The following is a 17,984-nucleotide window of genomic DNA, read 5'->3' as shown; positions in this document are numbered from 1 at the left end:
CCAGTTCTTCCTCCTCTCCCCATCAGCTTGATGCTCCTTTCTTCATTTGCTGCTCTCTTCTTCCTCCGCATTCAGGTCATGCCAAGTGTGTGGAGTTCATAAAAAGCTTTAACCTGCCGATGCTGATGCTGGGAGGCGGCAGATACACCATCCGCAATGTGGCCCGGTGCTGGACGTATGAGACTGCTGTGGCCCTGAACACAGAGATCCCGAATGGTAAAGTAGTGCTTATTCAGCACTGATTTACATCTGATTAATGTAGAGGCAGGTCCCATCAGCACCCCACACTTAATGGGCGAGGACATGGACAAATGCCTTGTTAATGACCTCTTGGTGAAAAGCCCTCCCTGCTTGTTTCACGCCAGCAAGCCAAGACCTTTTATTACACAGTCATTTTATTAATTAAAATAATAATAATACCCAATGGGATAAGGGATAAGATTAAAAGGTGCTAGCTCTCATTGTTGGAAAATGTATGGAATAATAATAATAATAATAATAATAATAATAATAATAATAATAATAATCTGCAAAGATTCTGGCACAAGCCAGTAAAAGTGGTCCCAGTGGTGATCAACACACTGGGTGGAGTGCCTAAAGACCTTGGCCTGCACTAAAAAACAATTGGCACTGACAAAATTATAATCTGTCAGCTGCAAAAGGCCACCCTACTCGGATCTGCATGCATTATTTGCTGATACATCACACAGTCCTAGACACTTGAGAAGTGTCTGATGTGTGATCCAACACAAAAGCCAGCATAGTGATCTTGTTTGCTGTGTACTAATCTTGTTGTGTTTCAAATAATAATAATAATAATAATCATCATCATCATCATCATCATCATCATCATCATCTCAGTGGAGTAAGGGATAAGATGAAAGGGTGGTAGCCCTCCTAGTTGGAAAATGTATGGTCAAATAGCAACAACAACAAAAAACACAACAAGGGACAATGGGTTAATGGATAACAACAACAACGGATAATGGGATAATGGATAAGATTAAAGAGTACTAACATTCCCAGTTGGAAAATGTATGGCCCATGTAATAATAATAATAATAATAATAATAATAATAATAATATACATTTTACATATAATAACAGTACATTTTAAATATAATAATAATAATATCATCATCATCCTGACTTAAGATCAAGTCGGGGGGGGGGGGTGTGCAGTTTTAGCTATGTATAGAATTTTAATTGGTTTAAGGGATTTAGCTGTTTATTTTTCATACAGTTCATACTTAATTCTATTTTAATTGTATTGTATTGGTTTTATTGTGAGCCATTTTGAGTCTTGTTGTAAGAGCGAAAAAGGTGAAATATTAATAATAGTAATGTATCATTTAAGTTGCTATTTTATAATTTTTATTGGGTCTGTTTTTATCCATTGGTTTGATTTGTTATTGCTGTTTTGGCATTGAATGTTTGCCATTGTGTTTATTTTGCTGGAAAGCACCCTGAATCTCCTCGGGGAGATAGGGCGGGTTACAAATAAAGTATATATTATTTTAGTAACAGTAAAAGTAAATTAGTATTGATCGTTGGGGTGACATGTTATTACCCTGTTCTTTTAAAGTGGCATTTCAAAGCTACTTTAAAATGGGTTTTTACTCTCTAGTTTTTTTTTTTTGAATAATTTTTATTAGGGTATTTATCAAATACAACGAAAGAGGGGGAACATTCAAAGAAGATAGAACAGTAGGTAAAATTATAGAAAAAGAGACAAGAAAAAAAAGAAAAAGAATATATATATATATATATATATATATATGAAAAATATGGAAAAATATGAAAAATTCTAAAAAAACATTTTAAAAAGTCCAATATAAAAAAAGATAAAAAGAGTTTGACTTCTATCTCCTCATCAGGTGTTGTGTCTCCTAAATTGTTTCTGTTGCTTTCCATTCAATTGTCTCATGTTTACTTTTTCCTTTCCTTCTCGTAATTATCAAAAAGTGTCCAGTCAGTCTTCTTTATCGGGTTTCCGGTATTTTTTCTCAAAAGAAAAGTCAATTCATCCCTTATTTCTCTAATTTTCATCAACCATTCCTCCTTGTTAGGTATACTTTCCTGTTTCCAAACCTTTGCTAACACTATTCTCGCTGCCGTCGTCATATAGGTAAAAAGTTTATCGTCATTTTCCTGTAATTGTAATTCCAAGTGCGTGAGCCCAGTAGATAATATTCTGGTTTCTTCTTAAATACTCTTTTCAAAATTTTTTGTAACTCTTCGTGTATCATAGACCAGTATTTCAATACTTCTTTGCACGTCCACCACATATGATAGACGGTCCCTATCTGTTGGCAATTTTTCCAACATTTATCAGAAGAATTTTTGTTTATTAAAGATAATTTCTTAGGGGTGGTATACCATCTGTGGAACATTTTTATCCAGTTTTCCTTTAAGTCTGTTGCATATACATATTTTAATTTCTTGTTCCACATCTGTTCCCATTCCTTAAATTGAATCGGTCTTCTTATATTTTCTGCCCACTTTATCATACATGGTTTAACTTGTTCAGCTTCCGTTAGCCACGACAAGAGCGTATTGTAGATAACTGTAATAACTTTTTTCTTTACCTTCAAAATTTTATCCCAGGTTGATTCTTCCCAAGCAAAACCTATTCTATTATCTTGCTTAATATAGTATTTCATTTGTAAATAATGCAGCCATGTCATGTTCACATTTTTCTCCTTTAATTGCTCATAAGTTTTAATCTCTCTTGTATTCTCTTTTAATATATCTTTATATGTTGGCCACGCTCTCCAGCCTAATAATCTTCTTTGATGTGCCTCCATTGGAGAAATCCAAAGGGGCGTTTTGGTATAAAAGTAGTTCTTATATTTTTCCCATACTCTCAACAAGGATGCTCTGACAAAGTGATTTCCAAAGTTTTTTTTCCTTTTTCTCTCTATCATACCATGTGTAGGCATGCCAGCCCACACGTAGATCATGTCCTTCTAAATTCAATCCTTTTTCATTTTCTAATAACATCCAATCTCTGATCCATAAGAGAGCACTTGCATCATGATAAGCTTTGAGATCTGGGAAACCTAGACCTCCTCTCTTTTTTTTATCTATTAGATTTAAATATTTAATTCTAGGTCTTTTTCCCTCCCAAACGAATTTCAACAATTCTTTCTTCCAATTTTTGAAAATTATTTGATTTCTGATTACAGGGATATTTTGAAATAAAAACAGTAATCTCGGTAATATATTCATTTTAATCAGCGCTATTCTTCCTAATAGAGATAACTTCAATATTTTCCAATTCTTAAGGTCCTTCTGTATTTTACTCCAGACCGATTCATAATTATTCTTCAGCAATTGACCATTCTTAGTAGATATCCAAATTCCTAAATATTTTATTTTTTTAACAATTTCCATTCCTGTAGTAGATGTAATCTTCTCCTGTTTTTCCTTCTTTACATTTTTGGTTAAAATTTTTGTTTTTCCTTTATTCAGTTTGAAGCCTGCCACTCTTCCATATTCTTGAATTTTCTCTATCCACTTCTGAAGATTATTTGTGGGATCTTCAACTATCCCTAGCAAGTCATCCGCAAAAGCTTTGATCTTATATTCGTATTTCCCAATTTTAACTCCCTTAATATTTGTATCTTCTCTTATTCTTCTCATCAATGGCTCCAGAGCCATAATAAAGATCAAGGGAGATAGCGGTCTTGTTCCTTTCGTAATTATAAACTCTTCGGATTGTTGACCATTTATCCGAATTTTTGCTCTTTGTACATCATAAATAGCATTAATTGCATTTGTGAATTGTGCTCCCATATCAATTTCCTGGATCAGCATCTTAAAAAAATCCCAATTCAAATTATCAAATGCCTTCTCTGCATCGATTGATAAGATAGCAGCTTCCTTCTGGTGGTTCACTTCAAAATATTCTATCAAATCAAGAACAGTTCGTATATTGTCCTTCATGTACCTTCCTGGGAGAAACCCTGTCTGGTCCTCCCCTATCCAATCCATCAAAAATTCTTTTAATCTTGTTGCCAAAATATTCGTGAATATTTTATAATCTACATTCAGTAATGAAATAGGTCTGTAATTTTTGATATCCTCAGATGGTGAGCCTTCTTTATGTATCATTACTATTTCGGCCTGGTTCCAAGATTCCGGGATTTTTTGATACAATAATGCCTCGTTTAGGACCTTTTTCAACATTGGTAGAACAGTTCTCTTCGTTGATTTATAAAAGCCCGCCGTAAATCCATCAGGGCCTGGGGCCTTATCTGCATCCATTTTATTCAATGCTCTATCAATTTCTTCTTCCGTAATCTCTTTATTTAGCTTTTCTCGTATCTCCTCCGAAACTTTTTGTAATTTCAATTGGCTTATATATTCGGTGATTTCCTCCTTCCTTATTCCATCACTTGTATATAATTTACTAAAGTATTTCCTAAATTCTTCCATAATCTCCTTATCGGTCGTAAATACTTTATCTCCTTCAATTATTTTCGTTATTTGAGTAGCTTGTTTCTTCTTACGGACTTGTCTTGCTAACCATTTCCCAGATCTATTCGCATTTTCAAACGTTTGCTGTTTCAAAAATTTCAGCTCTCTTGCTTGTCTTTCCATCTCTAAGCGAGACTTCTCCTGTCTAAGTCTCGCTATTTCCTTGTTCAGTTTTTTACTATCCGGTTTCTTTTTTAGTTCTGTCTCTTTCTCTCCAATTTTGTTCATCACTTCCTTCATTTGTCTCTTTCTTTCTTTATTTTTTCTAGCTCCATGTTGAATGAAGTATCCTCTTAAAACGGCTTTCAGCGCGTCCCATGTTACTTGTATTTTTGTCTCTTCGATGTCATTAATTTCAAAATAGTCCTTAATGATTTTATTATAATGCATTTTGTCTTCCTCTGTCTTAATCAAATTTTCATTCAATCTCCATTTCCTTTGGTAATTCTTATAATTTATTTCTATCTCCAATGGGCAGTGGTCTGAGATGTCTCTGGGTAGTATTTCCATTTGTACTACCTTAGTAGCTAATTTTTTTGATATCCACGCCAGATCTATCCTTGACCATGTTTGATGTCGATAGGAATAAAAGGTGTAATCCTGTTTCTTTTCATTCCTAACTCTCCAGGTATCTTCCAAGTCGAATTCCTTTTGGAGATCAAAAAATTTTTGTGGTAGTAAGCCCCCTCCGTCTCCATTTCTTTTTGTCTTGTTCTTATCTTTTTGTTTGTCCATCACTCCATTAAAATCTCCAATCAGTAAGAGCTCATCAAATTCTGTTTCTCTTAGTTTTGTAGATAAAAATTGGATGAATTTAGTCTTTGGGCCATTTGGTGCATATATATTGCATATCAAAATTTTCAAAGATCCCATCAAAACTGTAACTGCCACACATCTTCCTTCTACATCCTTAAACGCCAATTCTGGAGTCAAATTTTCTTTTATATATGTTACTACTCCTCTTTTTTTCTTTTCGTATGATGAATAAAATGTCTTACCTAATCTCTTGTTTTCCAAATGTGCCACATGTTTGTGGCAGATATGCGTTTCTTGCAATAAGATAATGTCCAGATTTGCCTTTTGTAATTTACCAAATAATTTATTCCGTTTCTGGGGCGAGTTCATACCATTGGTATTATTTGAGAAACATTTAATTTGTCTTTCTGCCATTTTATCCAAGTAAATCTGTGTCTTGTCCTATATCGCCCAAATTCAGTTCCGAAATTCCTTGCGCTGTTATGTCCGGACCGTAAGCTCCTTCTCCTAGATCTTCTGATGTTAGTACACTACTCCCTTGACTTTTACTAAATCGTCTATATTCCTCTGGGGTTTCAATTCTTGGCTTTTTCTTCTCTTTACCATTTCCATTTCCATTCCCTGGTGTCAATGCCTTTTTATCTCCTTTCCTCCCTTCAGATTTTTCCTCTTCAGCTTCTTTCATTAAATTCTCATAGAAGGACTTGGCCTTTTGTTCCGATGTCAACCAGTATCTTTCTTCTTTATACGTTACCATAATACCCTCGATTCTCTCCCATCGGAATCTAATTGATCTTTTCTTTAATTCATCTGTAAGGAAGTAGTACTTTCTTCTTCTGCTTAAGGTCGATTGTGGAAATTCTTTCAGAACTGCAATCTTGGTTTCTTTATAATAGATTGGATTCTTGTTGCTTCTGTATAGCACTTCATCTCTGGGTTTTTTTCCATGTGAATTGTACTATCACATCTTATTTTTCCTTGAATAAAATGAGGATACACGATAAATTTGATCTAACTCCATCTCCAATTCGTCTTCTTCACATTCCAGACATTTTGCTATCAAATTTGTTATCAACTGGGCAATATCTTCTTCTTTATCTTCTTGAATATTTCTGAATCGTAAATAATAATCCATTTGCTTTTGTAGTAACTTTTCTTGCTCAATTTCCATCTTTTCTTTTTGTCTATCTATTCCTTTGATTCTCTTCAACATATGAGATTGTGTTTCCTCCATCTTCTCCTTACTAGTTTTCAGCTCCTTTACTTCTCCATATAGATGAGATAAATCTTTTTTTTATTTGCCCAAATTCCTCTTCCATCTTCTTTTTCATTCCATGAAACTCTTCTGTCATTTTTTTATAATTCTTTTCTTGCTTATTAAAAAACTCTTCTTGTTTGTCCGCCATATCCTTTTTTAGTGAATCTTGTTTTTTGGACAATTTTTTGATTTCCTTCAGAATATTCTCCATATTAAGACTGGTATCCAAGGAACCTCTTCTTATCTGAATCTTCTCCTTCTCTTGCTTCCCTTTTAATGACATCTATTCTTTGTTATTTTCAACAATAATTTTCAATCAATTTATATCTTCTAATTCATTAAATTTTTCTATAATTATTTCCAAATATTTGATTATTTTTATTATTTTCTTAATTGTATATATATATATCTGTAATCGAATTATCTTCTTCAATTTAAGACAATTTCCTTTATTAAAATATTTACTATATATTTAATTTAATTTACACTTAATTAATTTGAATTTTGTGATTAATTGATTATTATTATTTATTTATATTGTTTGTATTTAATTCAACTAATCATCAATTATCTTATCTTATCCGTTAATTCCCCTGTCTTCTTCAATCTTCGATCTTCTTTAACAGTTTCTTCTCTTCCCCTATTTCGTCTGCTTCTCTTCTTGGTTCGCGTCTTCTTCTCGTCCTCGTTCCTGTAGTACTCGTCTGCTTCTCTTCCTCGTGGCTCGTCTTCTTCTCGTCCTCGCTTCTCCTCCCGTCTACTTCTCATCCTCAAGTGTCCACAGATGTCCCTTTATCTCTGTTTACTTCAAAAAAGCCAATTTCTGCCATTTTTTGCCGCTTTCCGCCGCTCCGTAACATTCTTTCTCTATGGTCTCTCTATGATTCCGCCCTTCTTCCGCCCTTCCTCTGAGTTCTCTTCCGCCCTTCTTCTTGTTTGTCCCTCCTTTTCCTTTTGACTTCACTTCCCTTTCCTCTCTTCTCTTCTCTTCGTCACTTCCTGTTTTTCCTCTTTCCAACTTTGTTTATGAAGAAGGGGCTCACTAGCCACAACAATATGACGCTCAAGGTCAGCATTCAACATTCAACTTTCTTCTTTACCACATCGGTTGGGTGGAGGTAAGGGCAAGGAATGGGTTAAGAATGGGACGGGCGGGCGGCTGCTTATTTTTAATTCAGTTCTAGGCTATCAATCTTCTTGTTTCTCCAAGCCTTTTCCTCCCACGCGGCAATTAATTATATAATTAAATTTTAAATAAAATATTTCCCAATTAGTCAAATTGTCCCTTTGTTTCCTTTCCGGATCGCCTCTTTAATTAGCGTTCTCGCTCTTTCGCTTTTCTCTTAATTTCTCTGTATAGTTCTATATATTTCTTTGACTCCTTATCTTTACTTCTTCACTCTCCACTCTCCTGCTTTATTAGTTACTTTGAGGTAAACTCTCCCGTTACCTGATGGTGAGATCTTCTCGTTTTTCTCCTTTGAGATTCTTATTTCTTTCTTCTTTCTTTTGTGCGGGCTGGCTGCGGTTGAAACGGGTTTTCACCCGATCCCAGCGGGGTGCTTGCTTCCCACCGACCCGGACCCCCTCGACCCCCCTCCTTGAGGGAAAGGGGTTCTTGGGGCTCTACAGGTCTCTGTGGGTTCGCTACACCTTTGCCTTCAATCCAGCAAAGGTGGGGGAATAATAAGCTCACCCAAAGGCGCCGCTACGCTGGTCCCCCGTCGGAGCTCCCTCTCAACGAGGTTTGCCCGTCGCCATCACACACCGGAAGTCTTTACTCTCTAGTTTTAATGACGTTGCTGCTTAATTTCTTTCAAAACTTTTGCTCTTATCTTTTCGTCTCTATTAAATGTTATTCTCTGCCTTGGGGTCCTTTGGTGGGACGTGAAATTTGTACGAACCAATAAACAAGTGTTCCCTCTCCCTTAAAAGAACATTAAATTTCTCCCGCAGAGCTTCCTTACAATGATTACTTTGAATACTTTGGCCCAGACTTCAAACTGCACATCAGCCCTTCCAACATGACGAACCAAAACACCAACGAGTATCTGGAGAAGATTAAGTGAGTCCTGTGGGTCTGGAGGGAGGTTTTACTGTCTTGTTGCTGTTCCTTTGGGGTTGTCCGACACCTCTGTGGCTTCTTCATGTCAGGCAGCGTCTCTTTGAGAACCTGCGGATGCTTCCTCGTGCTCCGGGGGTCCAGATGCAGCCTATTCCAGAAGACTCTATGCCAGAAGATAGTGCGGATGAAGAGGAAGAAGATCCCGACAAGCGGATTTCCAGTGAGTAACAAATACACATTTAGTAAATAGAGTCCCAGAAGAACTATGGACAAAAGTAAAACTATGTACAGATTTAGTAAATAGAGTCCCAGAAGAACTATGGACAGAAGTCCGTGACATTGTTCAGGAGGCGGCAACAAAGTAAGTCCCAAAGAAAAAGAAAACCAAGAAGGCAAAATGGTTGTCTGCTGAGACACTGGAAGTAGCCCAATAAAGGAGGAAAGCAAAAGTAAACAGTGATAGGAAGAGAGGAATTGCCCAATTAAATGGGCAATTCCAGATGTTAGCCAGAAGAGATAAGGAACTATTTTTAAACAAGCAATGCATGGAAGTGAAAGAAGACAACAGAATAGGAAGGACAAGAGACCTCTTCCAGAAAATTAGAAACATTAGAGGTAAATTTCAGGCAAAAATTGGCATGATAAGAAACAAAGATGGCAGGGACCTAAGAGAAGCTGAAGAGATCAAGAGAAAGTTGTGAGACTATACAGAAATTCTGTACAGGAAGGATAATAATATCGAGGATAGTTTTGACAGTGTGGTGAATTAGAACCAGACATCCTGAGAAGTGAGGTTGAATGGGCCTTAAGAAGCATTGCTAACAACAAGGCAGCAGGAGACGACGGGATCCCAGCTGAACTGTTCCAAATCTTAAAAGATGATGCTGTCGATGTGATGCATGCCATATGCCAGCAAATATGGAAAACACAAGAATGGCCATCAGACTGGAAAAAATAAACTTATATCCCCATACCAAAAAAGAGAAATGCTAAAGACTGCTCCAACTTCCATACAGTGGCCCTTATTTCTCATACCAGTAAGGTAATGCTCAAGATCCTGCAAGGAAAACTCCAGCAATACATGGAGCGAGAATTGTCAGATGTACAAACTGGTTTTAGAAAAGGCAGAGGAACGAAAGACCAGATTGCCAATATCCGCTGGATAATGGAGAAAGGCAGGGAGTTTCAGGGGGGGGAAAATCTATTTCTGTTTCATTGACTATTCTAAAGCCTTTGACTGTGTGGATCATAATAAATTGTGGCGAGTTCTTGGTGGTATGGGCATACCAAATCACCATGTCTCTCTCCTGAGGAATCTGTATAAGGACCAAGTAGCAACAGTCAGAATTGACCATGGATCAACACACTGGCTCAAGATTGGGAAAGGCGTACGGCAGCGTTCTATACTCTCATCCAACCTTTTCAACTTGCAGAACACATAATGTGATGTGCGTGGCTTAATGAATGCAAGGCTGAAGTGAAAATTGCTGAAAGAAACATTAACAACCTTAGATATCCAGATGACACCACTCTGATGGCCGAAAGCGAGGAGTTGAGGAGCCTTCTAATCAAGGTGAAAGAAGAAAGCGCAAAAGCTGGGTTGCAGTAAAAAAACCAAGATTATGGCAACAAGAATGATTGACAACTGGCAAATAGAGGGAGAAAATATGGAGGCAGTGACAGACTTTGTATTTCTAGGTGCAAAGATTACTGCAGACACAGACTGCAGCCAGGAAATCAGGAGATGCTTACTTCTTGGGAGGAGAGCAATGTCCAATCTCAATAAAATAGTGAAGAGTAGAGACATCACACTAGCAATAAAGATCCGCATAGTTAAAGCAATGGTATTCCCCATAGTCACCTATGGATGTGAGAGCCAGACCATAGGGAAGGCTGACCGAAGGAAGGTAGATGCTTTTGAACTGTAGCGTTGGAGGAAAGTTCTGAGAGTGCCTTGGACAGCGAGAAGATCCAACCAGTCCATACTTCAGGAAATAAAGCCCGACTGCTCATTGGAGGGAAGGATAATAGAGGCAAAGATGAAGTACTTTGGCCTCATCATGAGAAGAAAGAAAGCTTAGAGAAGACAATTATGCTGGGAAAATGGAAGGAAAAAGGAAGAGGGGCCAACCAAGGGCAAAATGGATGGATGGTATCCTTGAAGTGGCTTGACTCTGAAGGAGCTGGGGGAGGTGATGGCTGACAGGGAGCTCTGGTGTGGGCTGGTCCATGAGGTCACGAAGAGTCAGAAATGACTGAACAAATTATTTATTTATTTATTTGCTGCATTTGTTAACCGCCGCTCTCAGCCCTAGGGCGACTCGCGGCGGTGTACAACATATAAAAAATATATTTTACAATAAACTACACGACAAAACAACATATCACTAGCACACTATCATCTAATTACACTAAAATAATCCACTTCGTCTTATCATAGAATCATAACCAGTCTCGTAGTCTATATTCCGTTCCAGTTGTCTCAGAATTAACAACAACAACAAACAAACAAACAAACAAATACACATGCTTGTTGGGATTATTACTAGAGAAAAAGCCAGGCAAACCTTGGTGACCATTGCTCACCTCTGCATCTCTCAGGGAGTCGTCTCTATTTCTCAGAAGGACCATAAGACAAATCAGCCTCCTTCTGCTCTGTTTCTTCCAAAATAAGACCTAGCTGGAAAATAAGCCCTAGCATAATGCTCGTAATATAAACCCTCCTCCCAAAATAAGCCCCATTTAAGATCAGCGTCAGCCAGATGGACACATTTCCCATCAGTTGTAGCACATTTATTTATTTACTTACTGCGCTTATATACCGCAATTCTCAGCCCAAGGGCGACTCATTGTAGTGTACAACATGAAAAAACAGGTGCAAATTACAAAACATAGTGCAAAATAATCCACAATTCATCATTATCAGTAAAACATCTTATCAAAACATCAACATTACTATAAAATTTCTACTACATTCTGAATCGTCTCATCGTCAAACCCACAATCCAATATCATTTCCGTTGTTCCATTCCTATGGTCAAATTACCAGTCATTGCACTTCTTGATCAAATGCCTTCTTAAACAACCAGGTCTTTAACTTCCTGCGGAATATCAACAGGGAGGGGGCTAACCTGATGTCCACGGGAAGGGTGTTCCACAGCCGAGGAGCCACCACCGAGAAGGCCCTATCTCTCGTCCCCGCCAGCCGTACCTGTGACGCAGGCGGGATCGAGAGCAGGGCCTCCCCGGAAGATCTCAAAGTCCTCGTGGGCTCATAGGCCGAGAGGCGGTCAGTTAGGTATCTTGGTTCGGAACCGTTTAGGGCTTTATAGGCCAATGCCAGCACCTTGAATTGTACACCAATTTACCATATTAGGAGATCTGTTTGGAATTACTAGTGTAATTGGAATTGAGCCCGGTAGCAGATCGGCAGCCAGTGGAGCTGGTACAGCAGGGGAGTTGTATGCTCCCTGCGTCCCGCTCCTGTTAGTATCATGGCTGCCGCACGTTGGACCAGTTGGAGCTTCCGGGCCATCTTCAAAGGCAACCCCACGTAGAGAGAGTTGCAGTAGTCTAAACGGGATGTAACCAGAGCGTGGACTTCCGTGGCTGTCAGACTTCCCAAGATACGGGCGCAGCTGGCGCACGAGCCTAAGCTGTGCAAATGCTCCCCTGGACACCGCCGAGACCTGGGGCTCCAGGCTCAGCGATGAATCCAGGATCACACCCAAGCTGCGAACCTGCGCCTTCAAGGGGAGTGCGACCCCATCCAGCACGGGCTGTAACCCTATACCCTGTTCGGCCTTGCGACTGACCAGGAGTACCTCTGTCTTGTCTGGATTCAATTTCAATTTGTTCGCCCTCATCCAGACCGTTACAGCGGCCAAGAATACCTGGAGTTGTGAGGCCACCACGTGTTCCAGGACTTTGCCCAAAAAGGGAAGATTGGAAACTGGCCGAAAGTTGTCAAATTTAGTGGGGTCCAGTGATGGTTTTTTCAACAGCGGTTTTATTATAGCTTGTTTTAAGCTCGCTGGAATGCTGCCTTCCCGAAGGGAGGCGTTAACCATCACTTCAACCCACTTAGCCAATCCCCCTCTGGCCTCCTTTAGAAGCCAGGATGGGCAGGGGTCTAGGATGGACGTGGTAGGCCTCATTCCTCTAAGTATCTTGTCCACATCCTCGGGTTTCACCAATTGAAATGAATCCATCAAAATAGGACAAGCAGGCACTCGTGTTACATCCTCAGAGACTGCCTTTAATATGGTGTCCAGACCAGAACGGATCAAAGCGACTTAGTCTGCAAAGAACCGAGCAAAAGCTTCGCAGCGAGCTGCTGAGTTGTCAGGGTTCCCGCCTAGAGTGGCGGGGTTTAAAAGGCCTCTGACAATCCGGAACAACTCAGCCGGACGATTCTTTGCAGACGCAATTGTGGCCACAAAGAAAGTTTTCTTTGCGGCTTTTATTGCCATGGCATATGCCCTTAAAAAGGACACAAACCGTGTTCGATTTGGCTCGCTCGGATCCGATCGCCACACACTCTCTAGTTCCCTCTTCCTTCGCTTCATCGCTGCCAGCTCCTCAGTGAACCAAGGAGCTGGTTTCGCTCGGCTACTTGAGAGGGTATGTTCCGGAGCGATCGTGTCAATTGCCCTAGTCATCTCCCCATTCCAGAGAGCGACCAGGGCATCAACAGGATCACCTACCGAGGTGGTGGGAAAATCCCCAAGAGCTGTCAGGAATCCATCCGGATCCATAAGCCTCCTGGGGTGGACCAACTTAATGGATCCTCCACCTCTGCAGAGGTTAGGGGGCGCAGTGAGCCTAAATCTGACCAGGAAGTGGTCGGTCCATGGCAATGGAGAGATAGTCATCTCCTCCACACCGCCACCTTTCTCCCATCCCTGGCAGAAAACTAAGTCCAATGTATGTCCAGCACAGTGGGTGGGGCCAGATACTTGTTGGGACAGCCCCATGGTTGCCATGGCTGACATGAAGTCCTGAGCCGCTCCTGAAAGGGTCGCCTCTGCATGGACATTGAAGTCTCCCAGCACAAGGAGCCGTTGAGACTCCAATGCCAGGCTCGAGACCACCCCGCTAGCTCAGGTAGGGAGACTATAGTGCAGCGAGGTGGACGGTACACTAGCAGAATCCCTATTCTGTCCCGGTCACCCACCCTCAGGTGAACGCATTCAAAATTTGTTGACTGCGGGATGGGGCCCCTGGTCAGAGGGATGGAATCTCTATAGACCACTGCGACCCCGACTCCCCGCCCTCCGGATCTCGGCTGATGCTGCACGGAAAAACCTGGTGGGCAAAGCTGGGTCAAATTCACGCCTCCAGCTTCGTCCAACCAGGTCTCTGTGATGCACGCCAGATCTGCCCGCTCGTCCAGGATTAGGTCCTGGATGGCAGTAGTTTTTCCGTTGACAGATCTGGCGTTCAACAGCACCACCTTCAATCCAGAGGGACCATCACCCCGGTTACACCAATTTACCATATTAGGAGATCTGTTTGGAATTACTAGTGTAGTTGTATGATCCCTAGGCCGAATTGATGGTCTCCTTTTTCTGCATCTCCCCCTCCCCACCACATCTTCTATGGGGGCTCCTCGGCTAGTGGAACACCTCCCCTCCTCCATGCCGCAGTCTATTTCCACGACCTTTATTTCTATCCCATTATTGGTTGTCTGATTTGTTAAGGTCTAAGAACTTTGCCATGTTCTTCCATTTCCTTTACCCCCCCCCCCCCCGGCCTTATCATTTCCCACAATCTCCAGCCCGTTACGTCCCGTTTCCCTTCCACAAGTAATTAGCACCAAGGATAGTAAAAATAGGGAAGTAGGGGACCACATGAGTAGTGGTGGTAGACTACGTACAGCTGGAGCCGATCTTAAAGTGCAAGTTCTTAAAGTGCAAGGAAATCAAATCTAGCACTAGGCGCTACCTAAAGTGCGATCTTAAGGTGCAGTTCTTAAAGTGCAAAAGAACCAAAGTCTAGCGCTAGCGCTACCTAAAGTGCGGCATGGAGGGAATGGAATAGTCAAAGTGCTGAGTTGGAAGTAGCAGCAAGTAGGGCTAGAAATCAAGTGCTATGCTAGGCGATTCGTAAACAATTCTACAAGAATATTAATGACCAGGAATCAATTGGTGAAGTTATTGTGGGTCATAGATGTAAATGATGGACAGTTGGTGTAATCAATGAATGGATCTTAGTTCTTCCGGAGATGGTCAACACAGGTGGTCGGTCAGCAGTGCTGGTCAGCACAGTTGGTCCACACAGAGCCTGGCCGCACAGTTGGTCTACACACGGGTCGGTCTGCCCAGGAAGTTGGTCTACACACGGGTCGGTCTGCACAGGAAGTTGGTCAGCACAGTTGGCCAGCACAGTTGGTCCACACAATTGGCTGGAGGAGGCCGGCAGAGGCCAACTAGATGACAAAGAGTTTGCCAAAGAGGGTATTCATGCTGCAGGACCCTCGCAGGACCCTCGCCCAGATGGAATTGTTGGCACAGTGGAAGGCTGCCCAGATGACGTCACGGGGGCCTTGCTTCTTCTCTCCCTCCCTCGGGTCGACGGGGGGAAGGGGCGTATGGCGGTGGGGCCTAGCAAGCCCGATGGAATGCTGGCAAGCCTTGCTTCTTCACTCCCTCCCCTGGATCGGCAAGAGGGAGGGGAGCAGGGCGGTGGGGCCTAGCAGGCCCGATGGAGTGCCGGCGGGCCTTGCTTCTTCTCTCCCTCCCCCGGATCGGCGGGAGGAAGGAGCGCACGGCGGTGGGGGCTAGCAGGCATGATGGGGCGCCGGCGGGCCTTGCTTCTTCTCTCCCTCCCCCGGATCGGCGGGAGGGAGGAGCGGACAGTGGTGGGGCTAGCAGGCCCGATGGAGCACCGGCGGGCCTTGCTTCTTCTCTCCCTCCCCCGGATCGGCAGGAAGGAGGGGCGCACGGCGGTGGGCCTAGCAGGCCCGATGGAGCGCCAGCGGGCCTTGCTTCTTCTCTCCCTCCCCCGGATCAGCGGAAGAGAGGAGCACACGACGGTGGGGCCTAGCAGGCCTGATGGAGTGCCTGCGGGCCTTGCTTCTTCTCTCCCTCCCCTGGATCGGCAAGAGGGAGGGGCGCACGGTGGTGGGGCCTAGCAGGCCCAATGGAGCACCGGCGGGTCTTGCCTCTTCTCTCCCTCACCCAGATCGGCGGGAGGGAGGCGCGCAACGGTGGGGCCTAGCAGGCCCGATGGAATTGGTTTGGCTAGATGGCCGGCCCCTCCCGGAGCCAAGAGCCGAGCTCAGCACTGGAGCGGCGCAGCTGGAGCCAAGCCCCCGCAGCGATGGTCTCAGCGGCAGCGCCGGCAGCGGGGGACGCTAGCAAGATGCCAACACACTCACCAGGTAAGTTTGCGGTCTTAGGGTTGAGGGAGCCTGCCGCGTTGTATTGGCGGCGCTGCACCTCCTCTTCCTTCTTTCTCCCGGATCCCTGGGCTCCCCAGGCCACTCGGGCCACTACAAGACCCTTGATAGTCTCCGGGTCTCTCTCCTTGATTTGGAGGAGGTCGGGTGGGGGGGGGATCACCCTGGATTCCCTCGGATTAGACTTTCCAGCGGTCGCAGCTCTGAATCTTGCTGCTGCTGACCGCCATACCGGAACCGGAAGCCGGAAGCACATGACATAGACGTATTGATTTAAAAAAAAAATCATGTTAAGAGCAACTTAGAAACTGCAAGTCACTTCTGGTGTGAGAGAATTTGCTGTCTGCAAGGACATTGCCCAGGGGATGCCGGGATGTTTTTTGATGTGTTACTGGGGGCTCCATGACATATTGAATTAGAAATAATAATAATAATAATAATAATAATAATAATAAGGCGCCCCCGGTGGTGCAGTGGGCCTTGTGCCAGCAGACTGAAGACCGATAGGTTGCAGGTTCAAATCTGGGGAGATCACAGATGAGCTCCCTCTATCAGCTCCAGCTGATAATGAACATAAGAAATGAGTAAACAGGGTATATTACACTATGTAACAACATTTGAAAAATGTTCTGTTCTTGGTTTGAAAGTGTTATATTCTGTTTAATTGTGTAACCATAAAAATGAAGTTTCTGAGTGTAACAACTACTTTCAAAGTAAGGACCTACTGTTATATAGCTGTTATATAGCTGTTATATTCCAGAAACTTTGTTTTTGTGACTTCCACAGACTATGTTGAATTGGTTGAGATTCAGTGATAGCAATACGTGCTACAGGATGTCCCTCCTGCACAAAGATTTTGCAGTTTAATAAACTTTTCCCATGTTTTTTTATGATAGAACCAATTAGGAAATGACATTTAAAACCCAGGAATAAAAATCGTTTGCATAGTGTTACAATCATATATATATATACTAGCTTTACCCGCCACACGTTGCTGTGGCCAACCTTCTCTTCCTCTTTCTCTCCTACTTTCACTCCTTCCTTCATTTCCTTTTATTCTTTCCTTTCTTCCTTCTCTACCTGTTTACTTCCTTCCTTAGCTTTTTGCTCCCATTGTTCCTTCTCTTTATTTCTTTCCTTCCCTCCCTCTTTTTCTCCTTCTTTCTCTTCTTCCTTTGCTCTTTCCTCCCTTCCCTTTTTTCTTTCCTTCTCTCCTCCTTCCTTCTCTTCCTCTTTCCTTCCTGCTCCCTTTTTATTTTCCTTCCTCTTTCTCTCCTTTCTTCCCTCTCTATCTCTTTCCTTCCTTCCTTCGCTCTTGACTTCCAGACTTATTTTCTTCCTTCGTTCCTTCCTTTCTTCCTTGCTATTTACACCCCTTCCCCTCATTTCTGTCCTTCCTTCCCTCCATCCCCTTCCTCACCGATGGCGGAGCCAGACGGCGGTGTGCGGGGGCGGCCTGGGCCGGGCGTTGCGGTGGCCGATAGGCTGTCCTCAGCAGAGCTGGGCCGCGGCCTCTCCTGGCCAGGCCAGGAAGGCGCGCAGCAGGGGCCTCCCGGGCAGCCTCCGCTGGTCGCGCAGCATTCTGGCCCCCAGCGATCACAGCCGGCCGAGCTCCATCTCCCAGGCCGGGGCTTCAGCATCAGCAGGTTCTAGAACTAACAGTTCCCAGAGTGCATGGCGTGTGTACTTCCTCCCCTGGGCACTGCGCATGCTCAGTTGGTTTTTGTAATTGTGAGTTTGTTGAAATGTTGTTTGGAATTTTGATTCGTGTTGTGCATACCTTGTGGGTTGAGGTATGGGCATGGCAAATTTGGTGAGTTTTCATCGGGGTTTTTTCGCGTTTTGCTGTCCTGTTGAACGCCCTTTCCCTTTTTTATATATATAGATATAACTATGTGTCCAGTAATCATCTTCCCTGAATCTATAATTTGCTGATGGATCTATGCATTGTATGTTTTTACCCTGTTTCCCCTTCTGCTCCCTCACCCATATTGTGCTTCAGTAGTTATATTTATATTTTT

The 17,984-nt window shown here is 42.6% G+C and overlaps 1 protein-coding gene across 2 annotated transcripts in view; it reads left to right on the top strand.

Annotated features, from left to right (window-relative positions):
- Positions 1 to 17,984, top strand: part of LOC137095242 (histone deacetylase 1-like) — a 121,310-nt gene that overhangs the window by 93,541 nt on the left and 9,785 nt on the right. For both annotated transcript variants that reach the window (XM_067461694.1, XM_067461693.1), the window contains exons 9-11: positions 76 to 216; positions 8,453 to 8,561; positions 8,651 to 8,781. In XM_067461694.1, the coding sequence (XP_067317795.1) occupies positions 76 to 216; positions 8,453 to 8,561; positions 8,651 to 8,781 (381 nt within the window). The remainder of the gene's footprint in view (positions 1 to 75; positions 217 to 8,452; positions 8,562 to 8,650; positions 8,782 to 17,984) is intronic.

This window comes from Anolis sagrei, chromosome Y, assembly GCF_037176765.1.
Source record: "Anolis sagrei isolate rAnoSag1 chromosome Y, rAnoSag1.mat, whole genome shotgun sequence".
Taxonomy (NCBI): Eukaryota; Metazoa; Chordata; class Lepidosauria; order Squamata; family Dactyloidae; genus Anolis; species Anolis sagrei.
The sequence above is the reverse complement of the archived record's forward strand: the minus strand, read 5'-3'. Positions and strand labels throughout refer to the sequence as shown.